The sequence below is a fragment of the Lates calcarifer genome, linkage group LG18 (genome assembly GCF_001640805.2).
Source record: "Lates calcarifer isolate ASB-BC8 linkage group LG18, TLL_Latcal_v3, whole genome shotgun sequence".
Lineage (NCBI taxonomy): Eukaryota > Metazoa > Chordata > Actinopteri > Centropomidae > Lates > Lates calcarifer.
The window spans coordinates 2,829,662-2,849,318 of record NC_066850.1 but is presented as its reverse complement, the minus strand read 5'-3'; the positions used below and the strand labels follow the sequence as shown (position 1 = coordinate 2,849,318).

General features: G+C 42.5%; 2 protein-coding genes across 2 annotated transcripts; one reads left to right on the top strand and one right to left on the bottom strand.

Moving 5' to 3' along the window:
- Positions 1 to 325: 325 nt before the first annotated feature.
- LOC108890607 (DENN domain-containing protein 2A) lies at positions 326 to 10,009 on the bottom strand. Its single transcript, XM_018687532.2, has 20 exons — positions 9,582 to 10,009; positions 8,448 to 8,519; positions 6,448 to 7,578; positions 6,222 to 6,313; positions 5,951 to 6,045; positions 5,657 to 5,866; positions 5,244 to 5,337; positions 5,097 to 5,147; positions 4,788 to 4,999; positions 4,461 to 4,570; positions 4,021 to 4,090; positions 3,492 to 3,569; positions 3,261 to 3,401; positions 2,972 to 3,120; positions 2,163 to 2,340; positions 2,003 to 2,044; positions 1,797 to 1,905; positions 1,408 to 1,677; positions 1,242 to 1,328; positions 326 to 1,121 (listed from the first exon to the last, which is right to left on the bottom strand). Exons 2-20 carry the CDS (start codon positions 8,504 to 8,506, stop codon positions 1,090 to 1,092), a joined length of 3,210 nt encoding a protein of 1,069 aa, XP_018543048.1. The 5' UTR covers positions 8,507 to 8,519; positions 9,582 to 10,009; the 3' UTR covers positions 326 to 1,089.
- An 808-nt stretch (positions 10,010 to 10,817) lies between these two features.
- slc37a3 (solute carrier family 37 member 3) lies at positions 10,818 to 19,564 on the top strand. The gene is made up of 14 exons (XM_018687528.2): positions 10,818 to 11,080; positions 12,754 to 12,951; positions 13,953 to 14,067; positions 14,406 to 14,498; positions 14,835 to 14,918; positions 15,317 to 15,462; positions 15,894 to 15,990; positions 16,087 to 16,171; positions 16,324 to 16,538; positions 16,619 to 16,760; positions 17,133 to 17,234; positions 17,314 to 17,513; positions 17,775 to 17,840; positions 18,029 to 19,564. Exons 2-14 carry the CDS (start codon positions 12,875 to 12,877, stop codon positions 18,119 to 18,121), a joined length of 1,515 nt encoding a protein of 504 aa, XP_018543044.1. The 5' UTR covers positions 10,818 to 11,080; positions 12,754 to 12,874; the 3' UTR covers positions 18,122 to 19,564.
- The last annotated feature ends 93 nt before the right edge of the window (positions 19,565 to 19,657 follow it).

The following is a 19,657-nucleotide window of genomic DNA, read 5'->3' as shown; positions in this document are numbered from 1 at the left end:
CAAACACAGCAGTGAATGGTTAGCAAATTGGTGGTATGTGGATTACTCACTCTGTAAAACTGGCACACAAATGCTGAGTCAACACAGTTCTCTTGGCTTTGATTTGTCCCTCAGGATTTTCCACTGTGTAAAAGAAACTCATAATGTAACGCTGTGTTATTGGATACATTATGTATTTACCATAAAATAATCTTATCATTCATAACCTGCAAACTGGAGGACGGAGGGGAAGTTTACTAAATGACATCAAACTAACATCCAGTGCAATGATTACATGAGACCTGAGGAGATCAATCATGATAACATCAAGACAATAACTCAGCACTTCAAAACAGCAAACAAAGAATATTTATTCACTTGTCAGAGTCAAAGGATTTGTGATGTTGTCACTGTTATGAGTAAAAGAAAACAGAAACATTAAAGAGCAGGAGAACAGGTTGGTGTCATTGATTTGTCACTGTCACTATCAAGCTCATATAATCAGAGAAAATATACTACTGCCCCCTGGTGGCTGTAGAAAATACCACAACCATGAACATTCAAGTCAGTTTATACGTGTACATATACAGTGCATACAAACGGTGACATGATTCACAATGCCACCATTCAGTGGCATCTTGTGCCCTGTATAGAAGCATCTGGATTCAATATGTTTTCTTCACTAATTTATTCAGGTTTTCCCTTTAATTAACTATCAGCCATATGTAGCCTACAGCAATAATCTTAACACCAACATGATTTTAACGTTGTACACTGTGCTAGCTGTGATTTATGAATGCTGTTGTCTGAAGAGTATCATATAAAAAAAGAACCAACCACAAACCTCAGGAATATTTCTGTTCCCAGCTCCTTCCTTTATGTGAAATACAGCAGCATTTTCCTTTGGTTGGAACAATTTGTGATTCACAACAGCCACACTTGAGTTCTAGAACAAAACCCTAAGTGTCACTCATTGACACAGATGAGGATGGCTTCGATAAGTGTCTCTGTAAAAGCACTCAAATGAGAATTTCTTTTGTCAGATTTCTGCAGTCCTTGAAGTCTTTTCTTGTTTCGGTGCTTCTGTGCTTTTTTGCAATTATAGCTGCATTATTTCTTGGAGAGAAATTTCATTTTGTTTCCTGGAATAATGGAGAAAAAACAAGAATGAGCTTCCAGCAGATCAGTGGATCATGTGTACAGAGCTCGTTTCACATGAACAAAATAAATTCTGGCTGAGAATAGCTCAGGGACATCCTTACCCAAACCTTTGAGAAACCTGTTAACCCTTCGATGTTCGTTCTCATGGATTGAGTCTAGGTACTCCTGCACCCTCACTTCAAACAGTCCTGAGAAAAGAGAAAGAATCATGAACCACTGGATCAACTCCCAGCATCTGAACCTGAGCTTGCTGCTGTGCCTCTGTACCTCTCAGTGCCTGCCTGTGGAGTTCCCTCTCCTGGATGAACCAACCAAACATCTGGGTCTCCATGAAGACCTCCAGGAAGCGCCGCACGGTCTTAGATGGGATCGCTTTACGGAAACCCTCCCACTGGAAGGAGCAGGGGACCGGGGAGGAGGACGAGGAGGAGTAGCCGTCTTCCCGTTCGCCGATGATGAAGAGAGGGTAGTGGCCTACCAGCTCCACGAAGAAACGGACAAAGGCCTCGGACACAACGGTGCTGAGATGTCCAGAGTCTGAAAAGAGGAAGTGGTAGCATATATTCAAAAATACAGCTGCAAGATGCAAGAAATTAAAGAGTGGTAAGTACAAATTTTCATAGATTGTTGTGGTCTAATTCCTTGTTAGGACTCACCACTGGGTGTGTCTCCCCCTCTCTCATTAGCAAGCTCTCTTCTCCTCTCTAGAACATTCTCCAGGGCTGATTGAAGCTTGGGGGGTAGGATGGAGTCCTCGTCATCCAACTACAAGGTTTGATGTAGAAATGTAAAAAGAAATGCAATAATTCCTTCCACATCCACAGAGATCAAACAGACAAACATGCTTCAATGAATGACCTACCTGTCTGAGAAATCGACTGTTTCCTAGATCCACAACCAGAACCTGCACAAACAAAGCCTAAATTATTGTAACGCACATTTTTTCACTGGTGTACTGATGTGAAAAGTCTACTAGTAGTTGTAAATAAGTAAGATAACTCAAGAATTAGTGCCTCTCTGACCTCCTCCAGGGGCAGTTCATTGAGCTGGGGCAGGGAGCTGGACAGCAGGCCGACGATGAACGGGGTCGGGGTGCAGACGATGTCGAGCATCGCCGAGGGCAGCACAGGGATGTAAGTGTGCTGCCATACGAAGGGATAAAGTAGTGCCACCACCGCATGGCAGCACTGGGAGAGAGTACTACAAGAAGAATGACAAGGAGAAAAGACGGTCATGAGAGGAGGAATTTTAGATATTAACTTCAAACTTTAAAAGTTTTTTCCCGAATGTGGGATGGTAAAGAGAAGCTAGAGGAAGAGGCAAACATGAAAAGAGAAGGAAAGCAGAGTTGGACAAAGGAAAAGGCACAGCCACAGATGCAGAATGACTTGCTCATTCTTGCCACATGAGGGCAGTATAATCTAAAATACAGTCAAAACTTGCTGGTTACTCCCTAAGGTAACAACATTTCCCATAGAGAAAAGCAAGGCTGCATACTTCTTTCATTTACGTCAGTCAACTTTGAATTCTTGTCCTCTACTACTGTGACCATGCTTTCTGACTCCCACTGGCTCTCTCCTGCAGAATAAACAAACTGACCCCAGCACAACAACAACTCAACAGCCAGGCCTCAAAATATCTCTCTGGTATGTTCCCTGAATAAAACTGGGGGCTGCCTTAACTTTATTTAAAAATGTGGGTCTGGACCACCCACACTTCTTATAACTTCATAATGAAAACATCCCCAGTGCTTTCACCCAATGTCTGCTGTTCCCATTATTACATAAACACTAGGAGAAGTGATGTTCAGTGCAACGTCATATTTTTCAACCTGAGTTTGTCGGCAGTGAAGATGACCCTTCGCTCAAGCAGCAGAGAGCCGAACACCCGGAGCAGCAGCCGCAGGCTCAAACAGGAGAAGAGACATTCAAAGTCCACATGCTCCAGGCGGGAGTCAGAGGGTCGGCAGAGCTCCATCATCTGGGAAACGGGACAGATGAAAGACATAAATATACGAAGGTAAATGGTGACAAGTAGTAACTTGAAACTCTGACGGATAGTTTCTTTTAGCGCACCTTATGTTCTTAATTTCAACAAGCAGAATATTTTGTGTCACTCACCTCAGTGCCTGAGCCAGGGAGGAAAGTTTTGATGGTGATGGTTCTGCCTGGAGCTGGAAACTGGGCCTCCATGATGGCTCTCATGAAGGGTTGTACCAAGGCTGGAGACAGAGCCCTCCGCCTCTCCACCTCATCCAACACCTTCAGTGCACACATATACACAAATACACACCTTATAAATTATGTTTATGCCACTAATATTATCATAGGAAACCAATGGGAGTGATTTACCTTGGAGAACAAGTTGAAACAGCCAAGGTGACTGACGATACAATAGACCTCTGGTAGACGTTTGCCTTTTCCACTGGGCTGAAAAGAAAAGAGGAAAGTGTTCTTGCTGCTGCTGAGTGAAAACTTGTCTCTCCAAAATGTTAACTTTTAGTACAGTGAGAAAAACTTGTCTTGATTGTGAAAATAAAAATATAAAATTCAATTTTCAAGGTTTTCACATGACAGAAGAAATATAATTCTTAACTCATGAGTTTATTTCTGGCCACACACAACTTCAAATGCATCAGGGGCACTGAAACACACTCACAGAAATGCATAGCAACGAACAAACACACACAAACACATACCAAATACACACATACACACTTTCCCAGTCTCACACACTTCCTCCCAGACTCTGAGATGGGCCATTTTCCCACAGGCATGTCGACTATTTTGGCACGCTTATTTACTCAGCCGTCATCGTGGTATTTAGCCACTTCCTGTCCAGTAGCAAGCACACTTATTTATTCTGTTCATTTCTATTTACCAGTAAACGCCGGCAGTATCCAAACCTCCTGCTCCCGTCCTCTCCAGTCAAAACAAAGGAGAACATCTCACTATGAGGGATGGCCCACAGCAAACACACAAATAAACATGTGATTAATATATATTTTCCTCGTACACATGAAAAATACACACAGATAATTGGATACATTCAAAGTGTAATGACTGACATTTATTATTTTTGTGCACAGTTTAAAGGGACTTTCCCACTGTATCTTTAAATCATCAGCCCACGTCAGCAGCCATGTCTATTGTGAGTTATACAGCAAGTTTTCTAGTTGAACCTTTTAATGCCAATCATATGGAGTTGCTAAGGGAGAGAAATGGCTCTGGGGGGAGTGTTTAAAATTATTTTGACCATTAAATTGGCTGAAATTTATGTGGAATCTCATAAACAGTGTGAAGTTCATTTCACAGCCTCACCTCGGGTAGCTCTCTACGGACTCCCAGTCTTTAGCATCAGGGAAACAGAACTGAGGAATGATCCTCAGCTGATCCTCCGTCTCCCTCATGAACTTGAAGCTTCGCTCCAACTGCAACATAACAAATCCATCATTATAAATGAGCATATTTATTTTTAATTACTGGGAAGAACTTTGTTTTTATGGACAAACTGAAGCTTGCAGTTTCAACTAAGGATGAACTTTTGCCTGCCTGTGTGTGCAAAATGTCCATTGCTATTTTCAGACATCTGGCCCACAAAAATACCACAAAAATCATACATGATTCAAGGGCTCCTTTGCTACTGACCTTAGGGGGGAACTGCTGTGTGACCTCCGGCAGATAGTGGGCACCAGTCTTCGATTTCTGCAGCGACACGACCAGGAAGTATTCAAAAAGTTTGCGCTGGTGGCGCTCCTGTTCCAGAGAGCTGTTTCTGTTACTGGTACCATTGTAGTGGACCTGGGCCTGGCTTGGCTGGCTCAGTATGGACTTAACTGACGAGAGGCGCTGACGGTGAGCTGAGAGAGGAAGTAAGGTACAGTGCAATTAAATCAGTCAAATCCAAAAAATGAAGGGACATTCTTCAGGTCAAAAAACTCTGATGATATAGCCTACCTTTTGCTCTTTCTTCAACTTCACTCTCAGAGTCACTGTTCTCATCTGTTACTGTAAACAAAAGTCAGATTTCATAAGGGCACATTAATATTACAGGCATTAGAAAATACATTAGAATAAAGAAGGCCAACAGTTCACCAGCATCACCTCTTCCTGAGCTTGTCTCAGCATAATGGTAGATCCGTCGAAGATGTTTCTTTCTGATTCGAGCTTCAAAGACGCTGTTGATTTTCAGCACAACCTGTTGAATGAAAAAGCTCTGACTCAATCTGAGGAAATACGACAGCATCATGTCTTTTCTCAAGGATGAGAACAAAACACCCATTAATAATACTTGGCAGCTACACTGGAACCTGGCAGCCATACTGGACTAAAAGAAAAGCTGACTTTGATCTATAAATTGGATTAAAGATCTATCAAACAATGTCTTGGCAGTAAAAAAAAAGGGATCTGTGCTCAATCTGAGATCATAAAAATGTTCTGTTTGAATAAAAAGAAACAATCTCTCCAACATGTGACATTATGTTCATCATCCAGGGGCCTAACATCCAAACACAGACCGTTGGTATCCTGCGGCAGGTGCGGCTATAGGGATCCCCGGGCAGCCAGGAAGTCTGTTCAGGACTAGTTGGGGTGGAGGGACGGCTGAGCTGGGGTGGAGATGAAATGCCCCCACTGCTGGCACTGTGGGACTGCTGGTTGGTTCTCCGCAGGTCTAGCAGCTTAAAACTCCTTCCCGAATTCTGCCTGAAGAAGCCAGGCCTCGAGGCCTGTGAACAGAAAGCTATTTTTTTAATCTTTTAATCCCTACATCAGAAGTGTTGAGCGTTATGTTTAGTTTCTATTGCAGGGACCTTGGCAGTATCAGCTCCAGGAGAAGAGGGCAGGGACTGCTGGGAGCACTGACTCTCCAACTCTATGTCCTCATATGGATTCTCCTTGGGTGAATCTGCAGGACAAGTGAAATGAAATGTTCAATTGATGTTTTTTAGCATTTGTCCAGTTTTTGTTTTGGTACATTAAAATGACCAGGGGGATTCTGAAAGCTTGGTGGTGGATTTCATACATTATCCTTGGCACAGATTAACAAAAGGATATCAGTGAAGGATAATAGAGGTGTCTGACCCAGGATGTCTTCATAGTGATGTTCCTGAGATAGCGAACGAGACAACAGCGGGCTTGTGGACTCTGCAAGGTCTTCGAACTCAAAGGATTTCCTGTCATCGTGAACAGAGCAGTACAAATTATAATAATGCGTGACATGACGTTATTTGTATGAGAACTCAATGTGGACTAACTGACTAACCTTCACAGTCTAACATTGGTTTAGCTCTGGTTATTACATCTGTACCTGCTGATGCTGTCTCGAACTCTCTCGCCCCTGGGTCTCCCGTGGACACCAGGCGGAAGTTTTGAGGAAGGTCTTGAGGAGTAGGAGGGCAGTGGAGGGAGATTCCTCTGTCCTCTCCCTTGCCTCTGACTCTTCCCCATGGGGGCAACAGCTGGATGCTGGAAGGTACGTCTGGGTTTGGGGACCGGGTTGATCGGGATCGTTGCTGGCTCTGTGTAGACGTTCTCCTGGTGCTGCTTCCCTCCCTTGGCTCCAGAGGACTGTACTGAATCACTCTGACTGATATCTTCAGATTCTTTCCTCTTCACCTCTACCTGTTTGTCCTTACTCGGTGGGCTGAAGTAATTTCCAAGCTCTGGAGGCGTTTTCCCATGATTCTCCCCCATAGCCTCCAGCTTTTTAAAGAGAGTGAATACTGCTCTCTTCTCCTGGCTGGTTTGTTCTGCTGCTTTCTTGTCATTGCTTTTCCTCAGAATCCCCACCTGCTGCTGCATGGCCACCGTAGGTGAACACGGCCTTGAATCTCCAGGCTTTTCTACATTCTCCTTCTCATGGTCTTGCTTTTCTTTGTGAACCACTCTTTTACAATCCTCTTCTTTTCTGTTTTCAATGGGCTTACTGCTCTTTAGTGTCCCTCTCAGCTGTTTCCCAGTTTCAACAGGCGAACAAGGCCTTGAATCCCCCAGTTTTCCTACTGTCTCTGTCCCGAGATTTTCCTTTTCTTTATGGGTTACTCTCCTGCAACTCTCTGCACTCAGCTCATCAGTAGTTTTATTGTTGCTTTTGGTCAGTGATTCTGTCCTTTTTACAGTAGTGCACTGGCCCGAAGAACCTGAGGTAATGGGTGAATGGGTGGGCTCCTTTCCCTCCCACAGAGAAATTTTGTCCTTAATGTTGCCTCCATTGGATTTTGGGAGCTTGTTTCCTATTAAGAGAGTGCTCTCATTGCCATGAGGGTCAAAGTTTGGTCTCCTGTGAGCCATCATGGGCGATTCTTCCCTCTGATTGCACAGGTTGTCTAATGGGGTGAAGGGAAGTTTAGGTGCAACCTCTCTTCTTTGCCCAGCTTCCTTGTTTTCCAGTGAAGCAGTATGGAAACCACAACTCCCACCAAGATAGCCCTTCTTTAGCCTGAGCACACAAAGAAAAAACACTTTAACTTTTTCATTTTTTTCAGTTGAAATAGCTAAGGATAAGCTATTTAACTCAAATGCTAAGCAGTTTAAGCTAAAAGAAATGGATAACCTGATAAAGTAAACACTAGAAGTTATGGATGCAGTTGAAATCTTTAGCTAAACGTAAAAAACACTTGAAATACCTAAAGGTGGTGGAGCAGCAGTCCAGTGTAAGTGGTAGTAGTATAAATACAAACTTGACCAAACCAACGTTGTCAATTGTAAACATCTACTTTTACAAAAGTAAAGGTATTACGTCACATCCTCTTTCAAAATAACTTAAATGCACACATTTCTGATAGAGCTGTGGACACTAGAAGGCTGAGAACCACAGAATTCCTCAGTAAAACACATCTTTCTAAACGACAGTTGTATCAGTGATCACCTAAATTCAGTCAGGAAATGCAATAATGTGCTAACAAATGGCTAAGCAATGGACTGCCACTAGAGTTTCCTGAACTTCCCAGTACGGTCAATGACTGCCAGTTAGGGGACACTCAGTCTTTTTCTGGCGACAGTGGGAAAATTCAGAGTAAGAGTAAATGCCAGAGGACAAGCCTATGACCGAGCATCTTCTTCTCATCAGCCTCGCTAAATAAACACATACTTGGACGGGGGCCCATTTCATCAAACTGTTATGTTTTAATAAATAAACGGGAGGAAATGGGAAGCCCTAGGTTGAAAGACCTTTTCTGACATTTGCTTAATGGATGTGAGGAGTAAAGGGCAACCTAAACCCTGTTACTTATTTCTCAGGCTCTGGAGGAATTTGTCCCTGTTCTAAAAGGGAGAATCTGTAGCTGATAAACCTGTTCTGATACAAACCTGTTGACAGTGGAGTAGATGCAGTCTTGTTTTGTTTTCATTCTCTCAGTGGCCTCCATGATCACTGTACACCTGAAAGAAGGGGGCAGAGAGAAGCATCTTGAGTCAGTCATTATAGGATATTAACATTTTTATTGACATCCTGTCTGGCTTGGCTCCAGTTGACAGTTACTCCCAGGCTTTTTCAATGAAACTGCCTATCCCTTACTTATTACACATTTTACTTAAAACAGATAAGAAATTATGATAATTTGCAAGACAAAAAAAGACAAACCTTTTCCCTTAGGAGCAACAGAGTAGTTAGATTTTGAAAATACAGTCACTTAGTACGAGAATCTTTATACTACTATACAGTAGTAGTATAGAGCAATATAAGATTGAGATCCTTGGTGAGACTGACATTGTATTGCAGTGCCACCATTTCCACTCAGCTGGTAATGTACAGTATTCAGGGTCCAGCTGGGCAGACTCAAGGAAAAACATGACAGCAACTCTCTGAAGCAGTTTATCACACAAACCAACATTTCAACAGTTATTAGAGACTGTCAGTGATTGAATCATTCTTCTCTCCACTTTCCATTCCTTTTGTATATTTTTGTTTCATCCTTATTCTGCTGTTTTCTTTGCACAGGAGACCGACCTTTGACCCCTCACAGCAGCAAAAATGTTCTGTTCTCCTCTCTCATATTTTCACTTCTCTAAGGCGAATGTCTCAAAGTTCAGTGACCTCTAAGATAGCGCTTCATAATTTCCCAGATCTGGATCTGGTGTGATCATTTGTTTAGTTGATATGTTGTCTAAAGGACTGTGCATGACGGCATGTAGCTGATTAGCTGGGAAACTCATGGGATACTTAATTATACCAAGTCCTCCAGATCTGCACAAATGATGAAAAGATGCCTGAGCGGCTGCAGTTTATTGTTACAGTTAATAAAGTGGCTGAGCAGAAAACACATGCCTCAATTAAGTCGTAATGAATCACATTATTCTATAGTTTTATTCTGCACAGTACCAGTTTGAGCTCTTTAGGCAACAACAAATCAATGAAAATATGAAACAACACAGCCTGTTGAAATCCCTGTGTATGCATCACATTACATATATTAAATATACAAAGTTAAATCTGTCACTTACCTCCTTCTGTTGTACAGTTTCCATGTGCTCACTGGTTAAATGGGAGCATATTGCCAGAGACGTTGCTATTACAGTATCCATTGGAATAACATCCAAACCACAGCGGTGGTGCTGTATGTCCAGATAAGTTTTCTAACTTGATTTAAGTCTTGAGGTGAGTCTTCAGATGTTTCATTGAGCGAGAACAGAGACATAAGAGTCTCACCTCAGACTACTGTACATGCACTCCTCTCCCAGGCTCTTCTCCAAACTTCAACTTTCATTCACTCTCTCTCCTCCACTCACCCTGAATATGACTTCCTCCCTCTCTCTCTCCCTCTCTCTCTCTCTCTCTCCCTGTTTCTCTTTATGTAAGTCTCTATCTGCTGGTCATCTCCCTCAAAACTGTTGTAATGAACCTTCAAAGCGCCTTCAAACACGTTCAAAGAATGAATGTCTCTGAGACAACTTTGATTCCATAATCTTTCCGAGTAACACACCAGGGGCAGACGTCATGGTGTTACGTTATTTCTCTCCAAATCTTAACTTCACTGGAATTCACATCACAGCTGCCTCTGAGCTACAGTTGCTCATGAAGCATTTCAGCCCACTCACTGCCTTACCAAAATTCACTCCAATTCCAATGAGATGTGCAAACCAAAAAGTGAGGAAAAAAGAGAAAAGGTTTTTTTTTCTTGCTGCCATTATACAGATTAAATCATGTGGTTAAGAGGTGACCATATAATTAATACATTACTGTTTCTAAAATCAGCACAGCATCCTATTTAACTGTAATGTATTTTATTCATTTATTTATTTCCTCTTGTTTTGTGCATTTTGCGTTTTTAAAATTTTTTGTCACATTTTTATGTATATATTTCTTTATTTCTCATACAATTCTTTTCGTGCAACCTTAAGAGTACAGCTCACTTCACTGCACATATTTCTTGTGTATGTGGCAAACTAACATGAGCACATGGAGGCTACAAAGTACTGGAAACTTAGCTGATGTTCTATGATTTCTTGTAATGCTAGAAAATTTAACCACTGCGGAAATTTGAAACAACATCCAGCCTTTTGGAATAATGTACAACGCCCCTTATATTTAAACAGTTTAAACACACGAATACTTAGCAAACTAACTGCTCATATCTGATACTGACTTACCAGAATGTGCCGAAAGTGCCAACCAACTTCAGTGCTGGGTCCCTTTTGCAGTGTCAGACAGTGAATTGAAGATTTTTGGCGGTGCATTATTTTAAACTATGTAGAAATGTCCCTGCAGCCAATGATAGACTAGCTTTACCCGACAAGTGGTGCAGTAACAGGTGAAAGCTGAACAGCTGTCCCCCAGGCCCCAGCTGTGCTTTTACGCGTGTAATTCCACCCCTGTCCTGCTGGTGGCAGCAGTGCGCCGCCGCGCTCTGCGGCCAGTGACGTCCGTGACACATGAATCCACAGTAAACACAGAGTGTCGCCGCACTGAGAACAAGCTAGCTATCGATAAACCGAGCTGAAAGGTAAGAAAACGCTTCGTTTTGTTTCATAATTTATTGGAGTTTTAAAGGGTAACTCTCAGCTGTCTGTTCGTAGACGTTTACTTTGCGTTTTCTTTGTAACAGACCCGGAAGTGGCAGAGTAGATAGAGGCTCTATCAGCATACAGCGTTATGTGCCTTGTCGCACAGTCAGGCAGAGATGTGCAGAAACTAAAGTAGCAATTTCTTCCTCTTAGGACCAAATGCCAGCGAAAATAAATTCAACTGACTGAACAGATATGTGGATACCGCGTGTAGTAAAGAAAACGCGGCGCCCATATCAACGTACGTGCGAATAAATCATCTTAAAAACGCAAAAGTCTCAACACAGTGATTACACGAGAGGGACAAACTGTTGTGTAATCTACAGAAAATTGATGGCGTCCTTTGAACGGGACGTCCTGTCTATATTTTCCCTTTCAGTGTGCTGTGGTGCACTCACTGTGTATCGTATTACAGCCCTAAGTCGCAGTTAATGTGTCCGCAAACTGCCATCAAACAAATGCTGCCTTCAGGGAATTTGCTCAACCTGCACTTTGGCAGGTAACAACCTGGCAACACAGTGTTGTGATTTGCTAAATACACACAGACAAAGTGTGACTAGTCAGTCTATGTCACTGTATGACACCGTTAAAGAATTTTAAGAACTTTACTGTCTATCTCTAGATGTTATCTTGTTAATTATATGATTTTAAGACTCTCCTGATTAGACACATGTTTAAAAATGTATCACCAGCTCTTCTTGTTGCAGAAAGGACACAGTCACATGCCTGAAAGGGTTTTATTGCAGTTAATTCAAGCCAGATACACAACCAGATACAGGGAACGTTGCTTGGCAGGTACCAGGACGTCCTGGGTGGAGTAACAGTCACACTGAAAGGTTTTATCAAGGACACTGTACTTTCATATCCGTGTGTCTTAGATGAAGAGAAGCAGGTTTGCTCTTTTCAAGAAAACATTTATTGTCTGTATTGATTTTAAAAGTGAAACCATCCATTTCCCATTTGTGTAATGTGTTGCAACACAGACAGGTCTGTGAAACTGGAATACAGAGTTGTGGTACTAAGGATCAGCAGCACTGAGAGTTACAGGAGCAGTTGGAAAAGAACATATGACAGAAGAGGAGGAGATTAAGTTTTATTTGATTAGATTACATTTTACACACAGATCTTATTAGACAGTATGAAGATGACATAAGAGATCCACATTAAATACAGTTTGTCAGTGTAACATTCGTTTCAGTCACTGTGCCAGTTTTTCATACCCCTCACACAGTTCCAGACTCTGAGGTTTACAGATGTTAAATTTGGGGGAATGAGGTTGAAGTTGAAACAACTGAGACAGAAAAAGGGGGTTTATGCATCGTGACCTCCTAGTTAGCTGAGTCCTGAGTAAACAACATAAAGCTGAATGGGCTGGTGGGGGAGGTGGAGTGGAGGCAGTCAGTCGTCACACTGGGCCCATTGATACCTGCAGCTGGCAGAGCACACCTCAGCATTCAGACAAGATGCATGTATTAATGGTCGTCTTTTACATCTAGTGGGGTGGATGCTATGAACAAGAAAGCACTGTCATAGTCCAGGAATCGAATCAACGATAACCATTAGTGCAGTTAATTGACTTAACATTGGCTTCCTCCTTCTGTTGTTGCTCTAGTGATGAGACTGTAGCTGAACCCCCCTCCCTATCCCACCGCTGTTTCCCCCCGAAGACCTCCACCAACACCACCTCCTTCCTCGTCCTACACCTCCTCTTCCTCCCTCCGGCCGCCCCTGTGATGCCTCCCTCGTGCTGTGGCTACCTGTCACAGTACACCCATCATCATCTGGTTGCCTTCCTCCTCACCTTCTTTAGGTAAACTGTGTGACACTGTAAATGTAGTTATGGGTTTCTAGATGACCCCGTGACACTGCTCCATGTCCTCAGGGTAAATTTATCAACGTCCAAACGAGTGGAGTTGCAGAAGAGGATGCAAAGTGAAAAGGAAATATCAATGTAGCTGGTGTGGAAACACGCTGAATGTATGTGAGCTGTTAATTTAGGTGAAAGGTCTCTGGGGCAAGGTTAACAAAGGTCAGACACTGTCAAGATAGCATGAACTATGTGTGTTGATTTCCAACATTCAGGCTCTCTGCAGTCACAGCCTGGGAAGGTGTGGAGATTATCTAGTTGGACAAAACCATCAGTCTTAGTTCACTACAAAGCTTTATATATATATATATATATATATATATATATTTATCAAACCCTATGAAGAAATGATATAATTTTGAGTTTGAGAATGTGCAGTGATGTTAAACAAGTTTATGACCCTCAAGTAAACTTCAGTCATATGCTTCTTTACTTAGGCCCACACTCCGTCACTTTGTTAATCATTAATAGGGAGTTGTCATATCACACGTCTGTGCCCATGTCACCACAGTCGTGAGCACACGTTATCAGGAGCAAAGCAAAGTGTGGTCTGCAGCAGGTTAAGCAGCACACAGTGAACTCTGCAGCTCAGCACAAAAGTTGGGTTTGTATTGGATTTTTTCCATTTCCTGTTTTTTAGATAACAATGGGTGACGTCCAGCGTTTCCTGTAAATTCTTTCAGCAGATTTAAACTGCTACTACTCTGGATTTTAACCACCTGCAAAAGAAAAATGAGCCAACCAACAAGAACTTTTAAAGGACTATTTTGTATGTTGTGGTAAAATTCTGTAAATGTACCATTTTACAAACCATTAGCGTTTAATAGTTCCAGTATATTTAACAACTAAGCACTGAAGTATGAACTTTTACCTGTTTCTTCATGGATGCCTTTAAATAAATCTCTGTCAGATACCTTTTGCATTTACTTTTCTTTTCCCTCCAGCTATGTGTTGCTGCATGCGTCGCGCAAGACATTCAGTAATGTGAAAGTGAGCATCTCAGCCCAGTGGACGCCGTCAATCCAGAATGACAGTGCACCCGCTTTCTCTCCTGGCGAGGTACGGAGCACCAGCGGAGCAGAACAGAACAGATGTTTCTCCCACACATGCTGCAGTTCAATAAAAACATGATTAAAGGCTAAACAGTCCTGGAACTGTAGAGGCTGAATGTTGGCTAGCCTTACCACTGTGATCACTTACCAAGATTATGGAGGAAAATTAGGATGATATTTATTTTACTGTTATTTAGTTGAGTATTATTTTGGCAATCAAAGATGGACAACAAAACTTCTACTATCCGGTCTCTGGGAAAGTATTATAAAATGGTCCCTTGACATTTAAATCCCTGTTACAGCTAAACTGCACATAATTAACTGTGTTTTCTCTGACTGTCCCAGACATGGCAGGACAATCGTCTGTTTGAAGATGAAAAGCAGGCCACTCTGTTCCTGGGAGCTCTGGACTCCATCTTTCTCTTTTCGTATGCCGTGGTGAGTAAGGAACGTGTTTTTCTGTGCTTAATGAGCCTCTGAGAGCAGCAGCATCTGCCACAGAAATTGGCAGAAGTGGCCGTGGGTGACGGTGGCACGCATTCACAGTTTGCCAAGCAGGACTGGGAATAAAGTCGGATTCCTGTGGCTTATATTTATTCAGGAATGTTGGCCTCTAACAGCTGAAAAATGCAGCACCTCATAACACTACTGAGGCTTATTGCTTTTGTTGCGGGGACACAGTGTGAAGTACATCACCCCTTTTAATTTTGAGGGAAATCAAGGCTGTTAGTTTTCTTTTATCATGGACGTGTTTTCTTGTTTGCGTCCACACAGGGCCTGTATTTAAGCGGTGTGATCGGGGACAGAGTAAACCTTCGCTATGTGCTCTGCTTCGGCCTGTGTGGCTCTGCCGCAGTGGTAAGCACACAGACCACAGGTTGTATTATGTATCTAATTTGTGCCCTCCTGTGATCACACTTTTGTCACTATTCAGTAATGAATTCTTCATGGTGTTGATTTAAAGCAATGGCAAAAATAAAAATAGCAGTCTGACTTTATTAAAGTTTCTATATATAAATAAATTAAATTCTTAAATAAAATACTCAGCAAGTGGGAAAAAATGGTATCTATCAGGACATTGTCACATCTTGCATTAATATAAAACACATTTTTAAAAATATGGATCTTGCCAATATTTATAAAGTTAGATTTCTAAGCTCCAACATTATGAAGATTAAATCCTTTACATCAAATAATAATAATAAAGATCAGGTAAACTGTGTCACCAATGCTGTTTCCTGTGAATGTGCTTGCAGGAGTTTGTGTTTGGCACTCTGACAGAATGGCTCCACATCTACAACATCTATCTGTACTGTGCCCTCTGGGTGCTGAACGGGCTGCTGCAGTCGGCCGTCTGGCCGTGCGTGGTGGCCGTCATGGGCAACTGGTTCGGCAAGACGGGGTGTGTGTGACGATCCTCTGTGTATAAATCCTGCTTTTATCCAACACTGCTTCGAGTATTACCAGTGTAAAATGTTTGGATCAAAGCTGCCAGCGTCTGTGCAGCCCCAGAAATATTTAGTCAAGTTGAGCTTTATGATACACACCCACACACACCCACACACACACTTGCACAAAGACACCCATTCACCGGTGCTGCTGCCAAAACATAGCCTCCATTTAGACTCAGTTTTCCACAGCGGCTGAACTTGCAAACATAATTTGCTGAATGTAAAAATAGCTGAGCTGTCTGTGAAGCTGCTTTCCATAAAATATAGGAAGTTGTGTATTTCAAGTGTTTTTATGAAACAATATCTGAAAATAGAACCCAAGGTGTTTAAAGAAGAATATTTATGACTCTTAATAATTGAACGTCATGATGTTGTTTTCCAGGCGAGGCTTCGTGTTCGGCCTGTGGAGTGCTTGTGCCTCTGTAGGTAACATCCTGGGAGCCTTTTTAGCTTCTAGTGTGCTCAAGTATGGATACGAGGTAACACACACACACATACACACTTTTCTGATGCCTTTTACCATAATATTATCAGCAGCTAAATGCTAACGTGATGTAACGTGTTGGTGTGTGCAGTACGCCTTCCTGGTGACCTCAGTGGTGCAGTTTTGTGGCGGGGTGGTGGTGTTCTTCGGCCTGCTCACCTCCCCTAAAGAAGTCGGTAAGAACTACTAGAAAATAAGTGAATGTATTTAGGTGCATCTCTACGTTATGTAAAGTAGATTCCATGTAATATGCTATGAGTGTGTGTCATACTTACACTGGGGAACTCTCATTCTGTGTTTGTATTACCTTTACCTGCATGGGTGTCAGGTTTGAGTTCAGAGTCCGAGACAGGACTCGGCCCGGTGGAGACGGACACAGACAGCCACAGGCCTCTGATGAGCGACGAGGAGGACGAGGTGGAGGTGGAGGTGGAGGTCCACGCCAGACGGTACCAGTCGGTCCAGCAGCCAGACGAACCCCTGGCCGAGCCACCTCAAGCCATCGGCTTCCTCCAGGCCTTCTGTCTGCCCGGCGTGCTGCCTGTGAGTCTGGAACAAGCATTTCTCCACATGATACAAGCACATTACACAATCTTCACACCATGTGTCTGTTTGAACTGCAGTACTCCTTGGCCTACGCATGTCTGAAGCTGGTCAACTACTCCTTCTTCTTCTGGCTTCCTTTCTACCTGAGCAACAACTACGGCTGGAAGGAGGCCGAGGCCGACCGCCTGTCTGTGTGGTACGACGTCGGAGGAATCATCGGTAAGTAACAGGCTCACTGCCGCTCAGATATCTGTACTGTTCTCATCCTTCATTTTAATCAGTTTAACATACAACATTGACATTTTATTTACATGAAGCCAGAGCTTTTGTTTGGCTTTCAGCGTAGCAAGGCTGGAAATGAATTAGAGCTGAGATGAAGAGACAATTAATTGATGGGCAGACAAATAATCTGCAGCTTTCAGTCAATTCTTTCAGGCATTTTCAAGCAAAAATGTCAAACATTACCAAGTTCCAGCTCCAGTTCGTGGATTTTCTACTCAAGCTCCTGCACATGTTGTTTTAGAATCACTAAACATCTTTGCAGTTGCTTAATTCTCAGTTTGGCTCTGTCATCTGGTTTGTTGGTGACAGGAGGAACAGTTCAGGGTCTGATCTCTGACTTCATGGGCAAGAGAGCCCCGGTGTTGGCAGTCAGCTTGGCACTGGCGATGGGAGCGCTGGTGGGATACAGCCGTGAGTACATGCACATAATCAAACAGCTTGTTCTGAAGACGCAGTTCACCGGTAACGATTCTGTCTCTCTCCCCCTCAGACTCCCCGAACGACCAGTTGATAAACGCTGTGCTGTTGGCAGTCACTGGCTTCTTCATCGGCGGTCCGTCCAATATGATCAGCTCCGCCATATCTGCCGACCTGGGGAGACAGGAGGCTCTGAGGGGCAGCCAGGAGGCTCTGGCTACTGTTACTGGTATAGTGGATGGAACTGGGAGTATCGGAGCTGCTGGGGGACAGGTAAACAAAAATAATCATCAAGAAAAAAACAGCAGGAAAACATCACATGTTAAGGAGATTTCATTAAGGTGCTTTATTCCCTGCTCTCAGCTACTGAAAAACATGGAGCATCTTGTCATTCACACCATTCGAGTCTGTAAAAAAGAGAACTAATGAAAGGAATATAGTCGTTTGTATTTTCATGTAATAGCATTGCTAGCTTGCACTGTGAGATTTGATTGCTGTTTAATCTGTGCATTTCTGTCTCCCATCACCCTCCAGTACCTGGTGTCCCTGATTGAGAGCAAGCTGGGCTGGATGTGTGTCTTCTACTTCTTCGTCGTCATGGTGAGATGATTGTCCTAAAATTACAACAGGCCTTTTTCTCAGGGGACGTTTTGACAGTAGGAGAAGCGCAGGTGTAATTTATACCATATACAGGGACACTTTGTGAGGAAGGCCCGTCTTAGAGACGTTTTTTAAATACGACTCTTTAAATTGCCAATCCGGTCATCTTTTGTTTTTCTTTGTTACAGACAGGGGGCAGCATCGTCTTCATCGCGCCCTTGCTCCTCAAAGAACTGCGTGCCATGTGGAGAGACAGACGAGCGCTGCGACGCCAGCTGTGAAAAACCTCCACATCTGCCTGGGACGTGACCTCTCTGCTCTTTATCAGTGACAGCACAGCAGGTCTGCTCAGAATCAGCTCCTGTTAGGTGAGTTGTGGGATGTGTTTTTTTTTTTTTTGGTGGATTTCTCACAGTCCGGGATGGTTACGGTGGCCTAGAGTTTCACACCCACAACCACCAGTGTATGTCTATTATCACCCACGTGAGCAGACCGTATATGTTGAGCACAACACTGAGGTGTAGATGCGAGGATGTGACCAGTCTGTGAATTCAGGCTTCGCAGGGCCATCACAGAGTGTACTAGTGTATATATTTATGGGTTTAAATGGATGTAAATATTTTACATGTACATGTACTTGAGTCAAGTTGAATGGATTTGAATTTTAAACCAGGGGTTTTTAATTTTAAGATCAGGCCTTTTACGACAATTTGAGGCTCAGAGTCGCCTCAGGAATGTGAATAATAAATGTAATGTAGACACGTATTGTCAGCTTCTGTAGATATGTATGATATTTAGTTTTTAAGTTGAAATAATGAATATTGCACTCTAGGATTCTTACAGTGATTAGACAAAGTCTTAAAGATTTTAGCGAACCACTTTGATTTTCACAGGGTTTTCAGAGGCAGCCACTTGATTTGTCCTGTGAACAGTTCAGTGTAATCAGGGTTAAGAATCATACTGTAACGCCTTTTCATCACGGGGACCGGTTCTCTCCATTCTCTGTTCGTTTCAGTCACGTTTGATATTTGCTTATCATTCCTTTTTCACTTCCCGTTCAGTGGAATGTTTCTTATACTTAAAAGTGTCTTAAGTCGCAAGAGATCCCCATGAAAACCCTCACACACACACACTGAGAGAAACACACTGTGTTACAGTGTAGTGTTTCTTATGAGTGAAAACTGACAGTGCAGGAGAGAAAGGCTGGTGATCAATACTAATGTTTTAACTGCCTCTTTTCATGTGAGATTCACTGATAGATCGTGTGGGAAAATGATCAAACAGCATCAGCTGTTTGCTAGTTTACATTTGGACTGTTTGTGTGCGTAACGAGACACGAAGGAAGGTGAAATAGTGTTGGTTAAAATCAGTAGGAAAGACTGAAACTGGTGATTTTTCCACCGACTGTCATCAGTAGACACTACAGATAGTTTGCACCCTGGTGTGCAGGTACATGAACCAACATCAGGAAGATTGATATCAGGGCGTATTTTTATCATCATCATTGGTATGAGACAGGTTCCTAACTACACGTTCCCTAACACCATGGAGTTTAAATGAGACATGAGCCTCTGAACTCACAAAGCAAAATGTAATAGAATTTAAATGTATCTGTGGAGTTTATTTAATTGTTTTATTTTTATCTGTGTGAATGTTTCAGGTTTTAACCAATGTAAATGCAATTGTTGTTATAAATAAATGCAAATTACATTTTGCAAATCACAGATATTTCAGGTAAAATTCTTTTGGTTTGATTGGAAACTAAACTTGATTTAATTATATCTTATAAGATGATTTATGATGAGTTATTATTGCAT